The following is an 18,206-nucleotide window of genomic DNA, read 5'->3' on the forward strand; positions in this document are numbered from 1 at the left end:
GGCTGACACCTCATTTGAAGCAGCCAGATTACTTGCGTCCTTACCATTTTTTCCAGCATAACTGCGATTAAAGCCTTTTCCGTTGACAAGTGTCACTGAGTCAGCATCTGTCCCATGGAAGAGCAGCTTCTCATTTATTAATTGGCCATTTTTGGCATCCATGTTGTTTTTCTTTGTCTGGTAGTGTTTCCAGAGCTCTGGATTCTGGATCCTCTCAATCTGCAAATCAATAAGGAAAAATTTTCTGTCAATGCCAAGAGCCCTTGGCAAGATATAACAGATGAAACATGACCATTATTTTTCATAAGTATATACAAATTACAATAAACAGCAAATTCAATGCGAGATGGCAGCTTTCTACATTCAGAAGTCTTTTTAGATCCAGAGTTTCACAGAAACAGGCCTTGGTAAGAATGTTAATTTAATTTTAAACATCTTTTATGTACCACATGAGAGCAGACAATGTTTAGGATCTTAAGTCCTCATTGTATGAACTTGGCTGACCAAAGCCTCTTCAACTCCTAACTGCTCCTGTTGCCGTCTACCTCACTATGTCACTTTGTCTCTCTCCTCCCGCGAGAGAGTATTCTAATAGTGGGAGAAGCACTAGTGTCTAGGCAAGAAGGAAATTAATTAGTGAAAATTAATCTCTGGTCCAGTTGGAAGAGTGGGGCATGAATCCTGGTGGGAGGGGATCTGGTTATAGACCAAAGTGGCCATGCTTTGACCATACTCTTTGGCCTCCAGGGCTGTGGTAGAAACTCCTTGGGTCTTGGATTGCAGATCAGTTTCTACACTCCCCTAATCACCAGGTGGTGGCAGTTTCATAAGGTTGACTTGGGAAAGAGTGAAGGGTGGGTAAGGGAGGCAAGGACCCCCATGAACAGGCACAAGGTGAAGGTTCCATGTGGTCAGAATCTTCCAGTCCAGGGAACTCTCGAGTCTGACACTATTATTACCTGCCTTTATTGGGTTCTTATTCTTTTTTTTTTTTTTTTTTCAGTTTTGGGTTTCCCGTTTTTAATTAAGATACAGTTTGCGGGCTTCTCTGGTGGCACAGTGGTTAAGAATCCACCTGCCAATTCAGGGAATGCGGGTTTGAGCCCTAGTCAGGGAAGATCCCACATGCCGCATGCACCACAACTACTGAGCCTGCACTCTAGAGCCCGTAAGCCACAACTACTGAGCCCTTGTGCCACAACTACTGAAGCCTGGGCACCTAGAGCCCGTGCTCCGCAACAGGAGAAGCCACCACAATGAGAAGCCCATGCACCACAACAAAGAGTAGCCCCCACTCGCCACAACTAGAGAAAGCCCACGTGCAGCAACGAAGACCCCATGCAGCCAAAAATAAAAATAAATAAAATAATTAATTTTTAAAAAAGATACAGTTTGCCCTCTAGTTCCAAGTCTCAGCATTATCATGTATTTTGTTGATCCAATTTATAATCTTAAATTTTATTTTTCCTTTTACCTACAACTAAGTTTCTAATCTTCAAACTACTTCCAGTTTATTTCTATTTACTTTAAATCTTATTTATTTTACTCATTTTTAAAAGCCTTAAAATTTTATTCATACCGAGTTTTGAAACCATTCTTAATTTCTTAGTCCTTTTATTCTTGTTTCTCACCCTTTTTTAGTATATATGCTGCTGAAGTGAGCACAAACCCTTTTAAAATTTAATAACCACACAAAGAAAATTATTTCAAGTAATTTTGAACACAGTAATCTGAGTCTGTATTCCTAGTAGGATAAATTCTAAGCTTTACTTAGTAGGCTTATTTTAGCAGCAGGCTTCTGGCTATGATAGACTACTTGTATCAGACCAAACTTCTTGCCAACAACTACTAGAAGAGCTAGTGGGAAAAAAGTCTGTTTGAAGGCAACAAGGATTTTAGCCAAGTTCCTGGAGAGAAGGGAAGTGCAGAGTGAAACAAAGTCAGAAGATAATAGAATAACTTCTTCAAAGTGCTTAAAGAAAATAACTACCAATTCAGAATTTTGTACCCAGCAAAAATATCCTTCAAAGAATGAGGGTGAAATAAAATTTCAGACAAACTGAGAGAATTCATCACTACCAGACCTGCACTAGAAGAAATACTAAAGCCAGAGGAAAATGACGCCAGATGAGGCACAGAAATACAAGAAGGACTGAAAAGCAGTGGGATGAAAGGGTAAATATGTATATAAAATTATATACATATTATATATACACACACACACATCTGAGTCACTTTGCTGTATACCAGAAACTAACACAGTACTGTAAATCAACAATAGTTCAATAAAAGTAAATAAATAAATAAATAAATAAAAAGAAGCTTCTTTGATGCCTCACCTACAAAATATATTCTTGCAAAAAATATTCATCTGAATTTACCCAAGCCTTTCAACCTAACTCCAAGTTTACCAGAAATAAAGCGGATAGAGGAATAAATTAAATGACACCATGCGCAATCAGACAAATCTAGAATCTATAAGAAAACTGCTTGGATTCTTAAAAAATCTAGGCGAGGCAGAGCCAGAATGTGGAACATTCTACAACACAACTAGCTTAAACTCTTCTAAAATTTCAATATCATGAAAAATAATGTTTAAAAATGCAGGAGTACTGTTCTATATCAGAAGAGATGAAGGAGACACAATGACAAAATGCAATGTGTGAGTCCAGATTGGGGGCAGGGGTTGGGGGGAAGTTATAAGAAAGCTGTTTTGAGCAACAGGGATGATCTCAATATTGACCTTCTATTGGATATTATTATAAGGGATAATGATATTTGTGTTATTTAAGAGAATGTTTTTATTCTTAGGATACATATGCTATAATATTTAGGAGTGTCATGATATCTGCAACTTACTTTCAATTTTTTCAGGAAAAACAGAGAGAGTGAGGGAAAAAAAGCAAATGTTACAAAATTGTTGAATCTAGGTGGAAGTTCATGGGTGTTAAAAAATCTTAGTCACAAGACATGACAGTCATGGAGGATGACAGACCACCCATTTTTCATGTTAGTGCTTTTGCACTACTAGACACCTCCACAGAGGTGCCTTAAGTACAACCTAGCTCTGCTTTTACTGGGGTCATAGACTGGGATTTCACATAAGATTTTATTTGAAAAAAGGGTTCCACTACAAAAGGGTAGTGAAGTCATTTCTCTGGTGAAGGTCTGCCAACACACAGTAAGACTCCAGGGCTCACTGCAGACATTTCTGGTCAACTGGGTGGTCCTGCTCAATTTGGACTTGGCATCTCATCACAATGTGCCAGTCAGCCACTCCCAGAGGACTGTAATTGGTATCTTTAATGAAACTTATTGTCTCAGAACCAGACCATGAAAGAGCTGCGTACTTGAATTACATTTTCTTGGTACCACATATAATTGTTTTGCTCAACATACAGGGATCTATCTATTTGGCAAGGTTATTTATTCTTCCAGTTTTATTAAGATATAGTTTACATTCATATAGCACTGTATAAGTTTAAGATGTACAGCATAGTGGTTTGACTTACATATATCATGAAAAGATCATCATAAGTCCAGTGAACATCCATCATCTCATATAGATACAAAATTAAAGAAATAGAAAAAAAATTTTTTCCGTGTGATGAGAACTCCCAGGATCCACTCTCCCAACAACTTTCACACATAATATAGTGTATGAAAGCACTGTTGATTATATTTATCATGTTGTACATTACATCTCCAGTACTCATCTTAAACTGCAAGTTTGTACCTTTTGCCTACCTTTCATCCAGTTCCCTCTCCCTATACCCCCTGTCTCTGGTAACCACAAATCTGATCTCTTTTTCTATGAGTTTGTTTGTTTATTTTTGAAGTATAACTGACCTACAACACTATGCTAGTTCCTGTTACACAGCATAGCGATTCCATACTTCCATATATTTCAAAATGATCACCAAGATAAGTCCAGCCATGATCAGTCACCATACAAAGATATAATTATTGACTATATTACCCACACTGCACATTTCATACCTGTGACTCAGCTACTGTGCAACTCTAAGTTTGTACCTCTTAATCTCTCTAACCTATTCCTCTCCTTCCTACATTGAGGGATTAAAAAAAATGGTATAAGATTTGATATTGAATTTATTGTGAGGATGATTTTGAAGATATTCTCTAGTACTTATTCACAGGCGAACACTTTCGGGAGTCAGTCTCAGTATTGTGAAAAACTGTTGAGTCTCCTGATCAAATGCTTTGCTCTTTGATTTATGGACATTATGAATCTTAGAGCTGAGTGTTTACTTCTTTGCTTTGTCTACTAGGAAGATCAAGGACAAATTTGAGGGCCTCCTCTAGTAACTATCTAGGACTTCATGTTATGTATTTTTGTGAACTAACAGTACCTCTGTAATTATCTTAATTTCCCTGCCCTACTTTTCTTTTTGTCCATATTTATGTTATCTGAAGGTATATCTTTGTAGGACACTTCAAATATTTTTTGAATTATTATGTAATAATAATAATATTATATGTATTATTAAGTACATGAATAAACAGAGTGGTGGCAGTGCAAATAGAGAATAAGAGAAAATTTGCAAAGAAAGACAATGCAGGCCTTACTGGCAGACTTGTTATTACAGATGAAGGGAAGGTACTCAAAGATCTCTAGCTTTACTCAGAAAGTGGTGGAACCAAGGACAGAAAGCAGGAAGGAAGGGGAAATGATGAGATGAGTTAGATTTTAGGGAAATTGATTTAGCAGATATTCAAGTGGAGACTTTTTTAGGCCACTTGGGAACTCAAGTTCTAGAGCTTGAGTCAAAGATCCAGGTTGGGGCTTCCCTGGTGGCACAGTGGTTGAGAATCTGCCTGCCAATGCAGGGGACACGGGTTCGAGCCCTGGTCTGGGAGGATCCCACATGCCGCGGAGCAACTGGGCCCATGAGCCACAGTTGCTGAGCCTGCGCATCTGGAGCCTGTGCTCCGCAACAAGAGAGGCCGCGATAGTGAGAGGCCCGCGCACCGCGATGAAGAGTGGCCCCCGCTTGCCGCAGCTAGAGAAAGCCCTCGCACAGAAACGAAGACCCAACACAGCCATAAATAAATAAATAAATAAATAAATAATTCCCATTTAAAAAAAAAAAAAAAAAGATCCAGGTTGGTGATGTTGATTTGAGAGCTATCAACACTGAAATAATAGCTGCAGCCAAGAAGAGTAAAAACATTCCCTGGTGAACTGCAGAGACAGAATACCAAAATATAAATCCTGTGGGTTACCTAGGATTAGGGGTTTAGAGGAGGAACAGATGCCAGTGAAAATGAAAGGAGCATTAGTTAAAGAAGGAGAAGAAAGCATCAAAATAATACTGTCCTAGAAGTCAAGGGAGAAAAATAATTTCAAAAAGGAAACTTTCTAATGTTTAAAAGCAGAAGATGCCAAAATAAGGGGAATGAACAGGGAAAGGACCGCTGGATTATCAAGGAAGCAAGGACTGTTGATCTGTGAATAGTGGGGCAGAAGCACATAATCCTGATCTAATTTGCTAGTTATCAACTCCAACTTTGCTAGTTATCAACTCCAACTTTGGAGCCATATCTAGGAATTATTAGCTTGCTTCACAAAGTAAATATATATCTTTATTATTCTAATATATTACAATCTAATATTATATTGTAATAACTGACACAAGAATTTCAATGTCTCAGTAATCATAGTGACATGAGTAGAATCTAGAATTTAAAACCTAATTGCCATAAAATATTCTAATTCTGGGTAAAAAATGTGATAGGAAGTGAATGAAAATGTATTTATCCAGGACGATGATACCTCTATTTCCACCGTGTAGAAACTCCATGTCAGCGGAAGGCTTACCTTCTCTATGATGAAGTCTGCACAGGTCTCGTTAAACTTGCTTGCCACAGTTTTGTATTCTGAATTATCAGGCTGTAGCTCAACCACACAGACTTTCTGCTGCTTCATATCGCTCCAGTATAAGGGGATCTCAACTGCAAAGCAGACATTTGAAAACTCCCTCGCACCTAGAAAGGCTCATCCGCATAGTCCACATTCCTGGTATGCTTTGAAAAACTGAGTATCATTTGTGCTCTTGTTTTACAATCTCCTAATTCAAGGTGTTCAAGAAGCCCCTTATCTTTCTAGAAGAATGTTTTCAAAAGGTGGACCACAGATAACCCACCTCAGAACCAACTATAACGCTTGCTTAAAAAAAACCTCACAGATCTACCGAATCAAAATCTCTGAGGGTGGAACCTGGGTACCTGCATCTTAACAAGTTTGATCATGCTCAGATTTGAGAACTGCTGGTGTAATAGAACTCAGCTGCATATTCTGTTCAGTCTCTAATCTGTCATAATTTAATAATTTTACATATAATATAAATGATTTTCCTACAGTGTTTTCAATATATAGTCATTAATGTTTTGCTTACAAATGCATGGCTTTTTGCCAGAACTCACCACAACCACCAGGCCCTCCACATCTATTCTTTCATTATTCTTCACAGCATCCTTAAGAGCTGGGTGGGTGGGAGATTTTGCTACATGGCAGGTTGTGGTGGCAGCTCTGTCTCCCCGTCTGCTAAACAGAATACTGTATTTGACTTGTCATTTCCCCAGGGTTGCTCAGAGTCTGAGGAATTCGTTCACACTGATCTCTCAATGTACTGAAAGCCAATTTAGTAGTTTTCAGTGGGGGATTTATGTGTCAAAGGCAGGAATAGCTGACTACACAAGACAAGCATTCCCTTCTCAGGAATCTTGAAGACTGCTTCCTGATGTGTGTGTCAAAGAATCTTATCCTCAGGGCAGAGGAGCTAGTGACTTCTGGGAGAAGATCCTTCAGGCTCCCCATCCACTCTGGGTCATCAGTCACAGACACAGAGTGCCCACTCTCTGACTAGGCTGTCTTCAGTCTTTTGTTCTAGAAAGCCTTGGGCTACTTTACAGCCCATGGCTTTCCCTTTCCTGACAGAAGCAGCCATTACCTCCCCAGCAAAACTGGCTCCGGGAAGCTTGTAAACTGTAGAGATGAGAACAAATGCAACATTTGACTATTGTTACCATTAAGATAATAATGATCAGCTGTTGGGTGCACCCGTGCTGTATTTTCATGGCCAAAGTGTAAGGTCCTTCAGCTGAGACCAAGTTTTCTATTTTCTTCCATAAGGGTACTTGGATTTTATCTACTTGAACAACATTTTGATGTATGTACAACACACATCACAGGCATAAAGTAATGGACAACAAGCATGATAGTTTGATTCACCTTCAGGTTTTGTACGGCGCCCAACAGGTAAACTCTTTCCGTTTGCATCTGTAGCAATGTATGTTTCCAAGTCCACTGTGTAGCTCTGATGATTAATTTTAACATCAATTGTCTTTCTCTTTTGTTTCTTTGCATCCTCCAGTTGCATATTGGTAATTTTGTCAAAACTATGAAACTTGTTATCGTCCTTATATTGCCATTCCACAAAATCACTGGTACGATCTGCCAGGTATTCCTGTTCTTTGGACAATCTAACTCTCTTAATCATGTCCTCAATTGCATTTCTAACCTGTATCACATCTTTGGTAATTCCAGAAACCTCAATCAAAGGTCTTTCACGGTCCAAGGAAATGGAAATATTTAACTTCTTCTGAAGCTCATTCAATTCCTGATATTCCTTTACATCAAAGTTTTTGATACATTCATCTTCACTGGTGTAGGGACACTGTTCCTTTTGAATGAGATCCTGTATCCAGAAGAAGACTTTTTCTACACTTTTTACATTTTCACCACACACCTGAAAAACTGCTGATTCTGTTTTCTTTTCTAAAACCAAAGGAGTCTGTTTTGGGGGAGATTTACTTGAGAAGCCCAAGAATGCTAAAAAAGAAAAGAAAGGAAGGTTAGCTCTTTCTTTCTTTCTTTCCTTCTTCCTTCCTCCCTCCCTCTTCCCTCCCTCCTCCCTCCCTCCCTCCTTCCTCTCTTCCTCTCTCTCTCTCTTTCTTTCTTTCTTTGTCACCATGCTGTACATTACAACCCTAGGACTTGTTTATCTTATAACTGGATGCTTTTACCCTTTTGACCAACTTCACCCATTTCACCCAACTCCCACCCCTCTGCACCCACCGGCAATCACCAATCTGTCCTCTGTATAAGTGCTATCATACAGTATTTGTCTTTCTCTGTCTTATTTCATTGAGCATAATGCCCTCAAGGTCCACACATGTTGTTGCATGTAGCAGGATTTCCTTCTTTTTTATGCCTGAGTAATATTCCATATACACCACATCTTCTTTATAATTCATCTTTCAATGTTTCCATGTTGTGGCTATTGAAAATGCTGCTGTGAACATGGATTCCAGAGAGTGATTTCATTTCCTTCAGATAAATACCCAGAAGTGGAATTGCTGGATCCTATGGTAGTTCTATTTCTAGACTTTTGAGGAACCTCCATGCTGTTTTCCACAGTAGCTGCACCAATTTACATTCCCACCAACAGTGCATGAGGGTTCCCTTTTCTCCACATCCTCACCAACACTTGTTATTTCTTGTCTTTTTTTTTTTTTTTTAATCATTTATTTTCCCCTATGTTTTCTTCTAGGAGTTTTATGGTCAGGTCTTAACATTTGAGTCTTTAATACTTTTTTTTTTTTTTTTTTGCTGTGACACGTGGCATGTGGGATCTTAGTTCCCTGACCAGGGATCAAACCCATGCACCGTGCAGTGGAAGCATGGAGTCTTAACCACTGGACCACCAGGAAAGTCCCTTGTCTTTTTTTTTTTAATATATATTTTATTTATTTATTTATTTATTTGGTTGCACTGGGTCTTAGTTGCAGCAGGCGGGCTCCTTAGTTGCAGCTCACCTGCTCTTAGTTGTGGCATGTGAGCTCTTAGTTGCGGCATGCATGTGGGATCTAGTTCCCTGACCAGGGATTGAACCTGGGCCCCCTGCATTGAGAGCACAGAGTCTTAACCACTGTGCCACCAGGGAAGTCCCTCCCTTGTCTTTTTGATAATAGCTGTTCTATCATGTGAGGTGATCACTCATTATGATTTTGATTTCCATTTCCCTGATGATTAATGATGTTGAGCACCTTTTCATGTACCTATTGGCCAGCTGTATATCTTTTTTGGAAAAATGACTATTCAGATACTCTATTTTAAAATCAAATTGTTTGGGGGTTTTTCTATTGTTGTATGAGTTCTTTATATATTTTGGATTTAACCCCTTATCAGATATACGATTTACAAATATTTTCTCCCATCCAGTGGGTTCTCTTTTCATTTTGTTTATGACTTCCTTTGCTGTGCAGAAGCTTTTCAGTTTGATGTAGTCCCACTTATTCATTTTGCTTTTGTAATTTTAGTGTCAAATCTAAAAAGTCATTGCTAAGACCAGTGTTGATGAGCTTACCCATATGTTTTCTTGTAGGAGTTTTATGGTTTCAAGTCTGTTTGTTCTACTTCAGTGAGAAGTGCCACTGGAATTTTGATAGGGATTGCATTGAATCTGTAGATTGCTTTAAGTAGTATGGATATTTTAACAATATTAATCCTTCCAATCCATGAGCATGAACTATCTTTCCATTTATTTGTATCTTCTTCAGTTTCTTTCATCAATGTTGTATATTTTCATGATACAGGTCTTTCACCTCCTTGGTTAAATTTATTCCTGGGTATTTTATTCTTTTTGATGCAATTATAAATGGGATTGTTTTCTTAATTTCTCTGTGATAGTTCATTAAAGATTAGCTATTTCAAGTCAGACAGAGAAAGACAAATACTGTATGACCTCACTGATACGCAGAATCTGAAAAAAAAAAAACTCATAGAAAAAGAGATCAGATTTATGGTTACTATAGGTTGCGGGGTGAGGGTGAGAGGAGATTGGAGAAAGGCGGTCAAAAGATACAAACTTCCAATCACAAGATAAATAAGTACTAGGGATGTAATGTACAGAATGATGACTGTAATACTGTGATTTATAAGAAAAAATATATTTGGTCAGAATGACCAAATATTTTTCTCATATATACAGTATTTGGCTTGTGATTGGTATCTGAAGCGGAGGGCAGTCTTGTGGCACTGAGCCCTTTACCTGTGGAATCTGATTCCATCTCTGGGTAGATGATGGTCAGAATTGAGTTGAATCCTCAGACACCCTGCTGGCATCTGAGAATTGCTTGTAGGTACAGGGAAGCCTCCATACACACATTGGAACTGGGTCCAGAAACATTCTTTAGTGACTGTAGTTAACACTACTACATGATAGATATGAAAGTTGTTAAGAGAGTTCTTGTCACAAGGAAAAATGTTCTTCTTTTCTTTTTTTACTTTCTCTTTTTATTGTATCTACGTGAGATGAGGGATGCTAACTAAGCTTATTGCGGTATTCATTTCACAATATATGTAAGTCAAACCATTATGCTGTATAGGTCAAACTTATACAGTGATGTATGTCAACTATATCTCCATAAAGCTGGAACAAAGCTAATAAACTACCAGAAAAAAGAATAGCTATTTCTCATGTGACATCAATATTAGGAACATGTATTTCATAAAAATGAACAACTCACATGAAATTTTAGACATCATAGGCTGCTGGGGAGAAGGCTGAGATCCTTCTCTTTTCTTCATGTTGGCATAAAACACGTCCAGTACTTGAGGCAGAAAGATAACAACTTTAACTTTTTTCATAGACTGGACCAATCCTTTCTGAATAAAGTCTTCAATGGCATCAATTATGGCTGCTGCAACCTTATCTGGATCTTGTTTGGCACTTCCTAGAAAGGCAAATAATAAAAATGATTGGGAAAAAAAGAGATCCAACTGGATTTGAAAAAGAAGACCCAACTGGAAAAGGCCGAGGAATAAATTAGGGATTCTGATTCTCAGAATAAATTCCCACTCCCCAACTCTTTCATCACCATGGACTTTTCTAAAATGCATCAGCAGACACCCTTGAAGTCCTAGATGCAATGGGGAGTTTTTGTTCCAGGATGTCAGGAACAGCCCAACAATGAACAAAGGACCCAGAAACATAACTTGGTGTCTGATATCTGTTATTTGCTCTATTCAGCTGATCCCAGCTCACTATGTTCCTCTGTGTTACAGAGCACAGTTAACCTTTCTTGGCTCACTGGTGTCCTCAAAAGATCCACAAAAGCAAAAGAAGCTAATGTATGTTGAAATATCATGCTCTTTAAAGAGAACAGGTCTTCCCTGGTGGTACAGTTGGTTAAGAATCCGCCTGCCAATGCAGGGGACACAGGTTCGAGCCCTGGTCCGGGAAGATCCCACATGCTGCGGAGCAACTAAGCCCATGTGCCACAACTACTGAGCCTGTGCTCTAGAGCCCGCGTGCCACAACTATTGAAGCCCGTGCCCTAGAGCCCGTGCTCTGTAACAAGAGAAGCCACCGCAAAGAGAAGCCTATGCACCACAATGAAGAGTAGCCCCTGCTCGCCGCAACTAGAGAAAGTCCATACACAGCAACGACGACCCAACGCAGGCAAAAAGTAAATAAATAAAAGAGAACTAATTATAAATAAATTAATTAATTTAAAAAATAAAGAGAACAGCATTATTTTTTGTTCAGTCATTTCTTAACTATTACGTATATATCCTTATTCTCTCAGATGTCTTTGGGGACCTGATTTAAACTGAGCTAATTTCGTAAGACACCTAGAGCCATAAGCTATTTGTTATAATCTATAATTCTTTGCATACAAGTTATCCATGAGCCTCCAAGAAGTTTTTCGTCCCACGGTCACTGTGATTTTAGTTGACTTTCAGGGTTCAAGGTTGCCACCTGAGCAAGGTCTTTTCCTATTTTAAGCATGCTCCATATCTTGTTTCTCAAGCCTACTGGCTAGGTAAGATCATGAAAAGTTCCTTGAAAAGGCTCACGAAAAGCCATGGAAGCAGTTCCATATGAATAGCAGCTGTCACATTGCAGGGTGGGGAGTGGGCAATGTGAAAGTCCTCTGGCCAACTTGGTGTGATAGACAAAGGGCCTACTTGGGTTATCCCTGTTGACAGTGCCCGCTATTACTGCAGAAAGGAGAGCAGACCTCTTTGACTTGGCTATGGAGACAACTGTAGGAATGTAGACAATCCCCATATAAAACTAACCTAGAGGGTTTGTGCAGGTTTTTTCTTTTTATTAGATGATCAGGGAAAGAGGGAAATTCTCCATTGCAATGCTGTAGTTATTCCATGCTATTTGGAAGAATTTAAATGGGAATGTTCAGATATATTCATTCACTCTCAATAATCTAAGCACTTGGGACACAGAGGATGTGATATGTGGGGATGAACAGGTGTTCAACAGGTGAAGTATGGAAACCTGAGGGAAAGGCTATGCCAGACAGAACTGTGTAAAAAGTGTGATATGTGAACCTGGTGTGTTCAGGGGAACAGGTTTGTTTTTGAGAAAGATAAACGGGGGAGGTAGGGGGGTAGGTGGAGGAGGCACTGGAGCAGGGAGCCAGGTCTAAACAGGATAATTTAAATAAAGGTTTAGGCAAAAGACAAGAGCTGAACAAAGAGAGGAGGCCAGAATGAAGAGCTGGGTGTAGGGATTGAGGAGATATTTAGAAAGTAAAGTCAGCAGGACCAAGTGGCCAACTGGCTTTATACTTCCCCTTTGTTCCCCGTCTTTTGCCACCTACAACCTTCACGTGTATTTCATAAGTCCCGTTGCACTGCAGTTGTTTGTTGACATGTCTGTGTCTCACAAAAGGCCAGGTGCCCCTTGAGGACTGGACCCTTTTCTTAGTCATCTTTCTATCCCTGCTGCCGCAGCTCAGTGCCCGGCACATAGCAGACACTCAGTAAATATTTAATCAAACTAATTAATAAACTAATACACATAGGAGTCATGAAGAAGGTAGAATCAAGGATTCTAGATAGAAAGTGATGTTTTTAACATGCTCAGGGATATAAGAGGAAGGGCAGGTGTGGGGGAGAAGACAATGAACTGGAGTTTGGAGTTTGCTTTGAGCTTGAGGTACTTGCAGGTACCAGTGAGTACCCATTCTCTCCCCTCAAGCCCGTGAGGAACAGGGAGAGGGCTTCCTTTACTGCTAGCAACTGTCTCAATCACAGTCTCAATTCAACTCATAATCACCACTAAGCAAAAAAGCTCCCCATCTGTTAGTCTAAGGGCCTGCTCAGGTGGTGATAGAGACAGGTAAAGAAGATGAGGAAGGAGAATTTGCTAACTTTGATTTATTTGTGCAGACCAGCAATACAACCAGGTCAGTGGAAAAAACAACAGGTTTGCAGTAACCCAGAAATAATTATACAAAACTAAAACTGCCTCATTTCCTTATTTCTTCTTTGACTCCACCCAGGGACTCCCTTGGGAAGGTCTGTGCCACCCTTAGGCTGCCTGCTTTCTTGGCACAAATAAAGTCAAGATGGAAACACAAGACAAGAGCTCAGAGGAAAAAGCAGATGGAGATAGAGACTGGGGAATCATTAGTAGGTGTCCATAGAAAATGATAGATGATAAATAGATAGATAGATGCTACATAGATGATAGACAGATAATACATTGGCTAATCTGCTAGGATTGAATGATACTACAAGGGGAATGAAAGCATAAAGGGAACATAAATTATACTTTCAGAAACAGAGAACTAAGGAGACATAACATTCTATGTGGGAACATTAAGAGCAATGAAAAATAAGAGAAATCAAAGTATGGGAAAGAGAATTAGAAGAAGGCCCAGAAAGTGACAAGGATGGTTAGGTTTATTAAGGCTAAACTTTTGGAGGGCCTAGAATGCCAGTGTGAGACACTCAAACTTAGATTCCTGAGCAATGGAATGATTAATCCAGTGCTGAGCCTTCTCTTTCTGGGACCAGTCAGCTCCATCCCACTTCAAGCCTGAGAGTATTTGCCTCCCCTGAGCAGCTCTCTTAAAGGAGACTGAGCAGGAATCCCTGATTAATGCACATGACTCAGATTTCTGGGAAAAGAGCTCAAGGAGCACCACCTTACAAATGATAAGCCCAAAGCACCATCCTTATAAATGAAGACTCATACAATCATTATGTAGTTTAAGGAAAATAAGAAACTTCAAAGAGGCAGGCAGGCTGAAAGGAGGAAGGTGGAGAGTTTCTGACCCATGAGAACCCACTGGATTCTGGCGACTGAGAGGTCACGATGCCCCATGGCCAGCCCACTGTCGAGGAGGCAAGAGAAGACGGACAGCCATGCTGTCTGAGAGTCGGCCATGGGGAGGCAAAAGTCCGTGCACTGATGTTTCCATGGAGAGGGGATGGAGGGGAAGTCAGACTAAATAATGGGGGATGTGTAGAGGATGGAAAAGAGAAAGGAGCTGATGAAAGCAATGAGAGATGGACTTTCTTTCCTTTCCCCTCCCTTCCTCTCCCTTCCCTTCCACATTAGAAAGCACATGTCTACTATCCCAATACTCTCTTCAGTTTTCTTCATTTTTCCCTTTTTTACTTAAACTACCCACAGACTTTGCTCCTTCCCTCGGGGGCTGCCCTGGCTTGAGGAAGCTGCCCTGATGTAGACTCAGCAGTAAGTACATTAGCCATCAGCACCAATCCAAGGGAAACTAGTCATTTTGGGATTTAGCCTTGACAGCCAAAGGCTACAAACCTGTCCCGATGGCTGGGAGGCAAACAGACGAGTAATTCTGCTTTTCACACTCTTGCAAAACACAGGAAACCGATCTCTTGACATCATTTCCACCAATGACGTGAATAATATTCTTGCACTTCAATAATCCACCTTCGGTAATTATATAATCTCTGTGGCCCCCTTGAGCTGGGAAACACAAGACAAAAAGATGCAAAATTAGATGCTGAACCCACTCTTTTTAATACATCTTTATTGGACTATAATTGCTTCACAATGCTGTGTTAGTTTCTGTTGTACAACAAAGTGAATCAGCCATTTACATACATATATCCCCATATCCCCTCCCTCTTGAGCCTCCCTCCCACCCTCCCTATCCTACCCCTCTAGGTGGTCACAAAGTACCGAGCTGATCTCCCTGTGCTATGCTGCTGCTTCCCACTAGCTATCTATTTTACATTTGGTAGTGTGTATATGTCAATGCTACTTCACCCCAGCTTCCCTCTCCCCCTCCCCGTGTCCTCAAGTCCATTCTCTATGTCTGCGTCTTCATTCCTGCCCTGCCACTAGGTTCATCAGTACCTTTTTTTTTTTCTTTTTAGATTCCATATATATGCATTAGCATATGGTATTTGTTTTTCTCTTTCTGACTTACTTCACTCTGTATGACAGACTCTAGGTCCATCCACCTCACTACAAATAACTCAATTACGTTTCTTTTTATGGCTGAGTAATATTCCATTGTATGTATGTGCCACATCTTCTGTATCCATTCATCTATCAATGGATATTTAGTTGCTTCCACGTCCTGGCTATTGTAAATAGTGCTGCAATGAACATTGTGGTACATGTCTCTTTTTTAATTATGTTTTTCTCAGGGTCTATGCCCAGTAGTGGGATTGCTGGGTTGTATGTAGCTCTATTTTTAGTTGTTTTTTTTGTTTGTTTGTTTTTTTTATAAATTTATTTATTTATTTATCTACTTTTGGCTGTGTTGGGTCTTCGTTTCTGTGAGAGGGCTTTCTCCAGTTGCGGCGAGTGGGGGTCACTCTTCATCGCTGTGCGCGGGCCTCTCACTGTCGCAGCCTCTCCCGTTGCGGAGCACAGGCTCCAGACGCGCAGGCTCAGTAGTTGCGGCTCACGGGCTTAGTTGCTCCACGGCATGTGGGATTTTCCCAGACCAAGGCTCAAACCTGTGTCCCCTGCATTGGCAGGCAGACTCCTAACCACTGCGCCACCAGGGAAGCCCCACTATTTTTAGTTTTTTAAGGAACCTCCATACTGTTCTCCATAGTGGCTGTATCAATTTACATTCCCACCAACCAACAGTGCAAGAGGGTTCCCTTTTCTCCACACCCTCTCCAGCATTTATTGTTTGTAGATTTTGGGATGATGGCCATTCTGACCGGTGTGAGGTGATACCTCATTGTAGTTTTGATTTGCATTTCTCTAATAATTAGTGATGTTGAGCATCTTTTCATGTGCCTCTTGGCCATCTGCATGTCTTCTTTGGTGAAATGTCTATTTAGTCTTTGAACCCACTCTTTGATTATTTAAAAAACAAAATGTCTGAATTGGCAGATAAAGCATTTTATGTGAATAAGAAACTCCTGAAATACTACCTTTGATGAATCTTTCTTGCTTCTCTTTTTAACTGTGAGATTACTTTTCACTTCTAATTCTCTACAACTGGAATTCTTTAGTGAAAGGTATGATTTTAAGATCAATATGTTGTCTCCCCAATCCCAGGACTTTCCTCATCCTCCACAGCCTCCCATATTCAGTCTTCTACTTAAAACTTAGAACCAAAAAGATAGCATTGTGCCTTACCTTGACGAGAACATTCCATTTCCACACTTTTCCCAGCATGTTCTAAAATTGCTTTGGAGACCCCTACATGAGAAAAGCAAGATGTTTACACACATGAATAAAAAATATTACAGGACATTTGGATCAGAATGACTGCCTAATTATCTAAATGCTTTCCCCATCCTCAAAGGAATCCTATAACTTGGGTATTTCTGATAACAAAGAAGAAAAACTCATAAAAGAGCTGTTCCCAATTATGAGAAACAATGTCAAAATAATTTTTAAATTACTAATTAATATCAATAAGCCAAAGTTGTAGAAACCAGTTTGGCTATAGGAACTCTCCTTCACAGGCTCTACTGTGACTATTACACTAGTCAAAATTCTATAAGTCAAGTACCTGCTTTGAGATTAAATGCCTTTGATGTTGAATTTACAATCACATCTGCCTCTTCTTTGGTGATATCTCCAGAGGCTACCTGGAAAATGATGGGCCCAATCTTCATTTCATGCACTCCTGAATCAGGGTTAGAAACAGTCCCATATAAACCTGATAAGAATAAAAAAATAGACTCAGTAACAAGTCGACAACAGCAAGAATGACTTAGGTCTCATGGTTCTCACCTGTGCCCCTCTCATCTCTCTCTCTCTCTCTCTCTGTTTCTGTCTCTCTCTCTGTGATTTCTGGCATTTAACCTGGCCCTGGCCTTGAGCCCCTGATGGTCTGTTTCTGGAAAAGGATTATAAAATATAATACATATCAAACATGGCCTTCTGCTGCTGGATGAGGTGAATTAGCCCACTTGAGCCTTTCTTTCCCACTGACTACAAGTAACAACATGGGACAAATACAAAAAGCCACTCTGAGAACTGAGACGTGCACAACAGCAGGCAGACTGGGGAAGGGAGTCAAAACTTGAAGAAGCAGCCTGTGCTGCTTCCCATTTTGTTTTGTTTTGAAATTTTTCCTCTTTTCTCTCCCAGCTTTGACCCAAGCATGGCCCTAGTTACAGAACTACACAATGAGAACAGGCAGCAAAACTCTCAGAGAATCTCTGTCTTTGTGGCCAGAGGATTGAGAATATGGGTCCCTGTGAGCTGAAGAGTATGGCAGAGAAGCCTCATAATTTTCCATATTTTTCCTTATTAAATCCAGGCCCTGTACCAAGGTGCCCCGGTTGCAGAACTCCACAGCGGCATTGCAGGGAGCTAACACTCTGAGAGACATTCTGTATTTCTGTCCAGAAGAATCAGGAAAAAGGGCCTTGTGGTCTGAAAAGTATATATGTGGTGTATGGGAAATCCCTGTGTTTTTGTTTATTTGGTTCCCTCCCCCCACCCCCCACCCCCTCTGCTTTGCCCAAGGGCACCCCTGATCACGCAGAATAATGAGGCAACAGAACAGGCAGCTTCACCTCTGAGAGAACCTTGTCCTTCTGGCCAGAAGACCTCGAAAATGGGCTCCTGCAAGTCAGAGAATGTAAGGGGAACACTGGAGTGGTGACCCCCTGTTCTGTGTATGACTGGAGTCAACCCTGAGCTCACCCCAGAGCTGTGTATGTGGGGCAGACCCAAGCTGCACAGCAAAGGCCTTGAGAATGGAATTGACCTTGGAACCACTGCCCACACAGGAAGTGAGGCAGAACTTGTAGAATGACGTTAACTGATTGGCTACCTGATCAAACAAAAAAACAAACAAAACAATCACCATTTTCCAGAGGATTTTAACAGGACCCAAGTCTTACAACACAATGTTTAAAATGCCCATTCTATAATCCAAAATTGCTTGTCATACAAAGA

The 18,206-nt window shown here is 40.2% G+C and overlaps 1 protein-coding gene across 3 annotated transcripts in view; it reads right to left on the reverse strand.

Annotated features, from left to right (window-relative positions):
- The window catches only part of PARP14 (poly(ADP-ribose) polymerase family member 14), a 63,532-nt gene that overhangs the window by 19,623 nt on the left and 25,703 nt on the right, over nucleotides 1-18,206 (reverse strand). For 2 of the 3 annotated variants that reach the window (XM_082459478.1, XM_082459477.1), the window contains exons 10-16: nucleotides 16,807-16,956; nucleotides 16,428-16,490; nucleotides 14,619-14,786; nucleotides 10,555-10,761; nucleotides 7,256-7,855; nucleotides 5,843-5,976; nucleotides 45-219 (exon numbers count right to left, since the gene is read on the reverse strand). In XM_082459478.1, coding sequence (XP_082315604.1) covers nucleotides 45-219; nucleotides 5,843-5,976; nucleotides 7,256-7,855; nucleotides 10,555-10,761; nucleotides 14,619-14,786; nucleotides 16,428-16,490; nucleotides 16,807-16,956 — 1,497 coding nt within the window. Of the gene's footprint in view, nucleotides 1-44; nucleotides 220-5,842; nucleotides 5,977-7,255; nucleotides 7,856-10,554; nucleotides 10,762-14,618; nucleotides 14,787-16,427; nucleotides 16,491-16,806; nucleotides 16,957-18,206 lie in introns of those variants that run through there. The other variant, XM_082459479.1, reaches the window with a different exon arrangement.

Source organism: Balaenoptera physalus (assembly GCF_965194825.1).
Source record: "Balaenoptera physalus genome assembly, chromosome: 4".
NCBI classification, from domain to species: domain Eukaryota; kingdom Metazoa; phylum Chordata; class Mammalia; order Artiodactyla; family Balaenopteridae; genus Balaenoptera; species Balaenoptera physalus.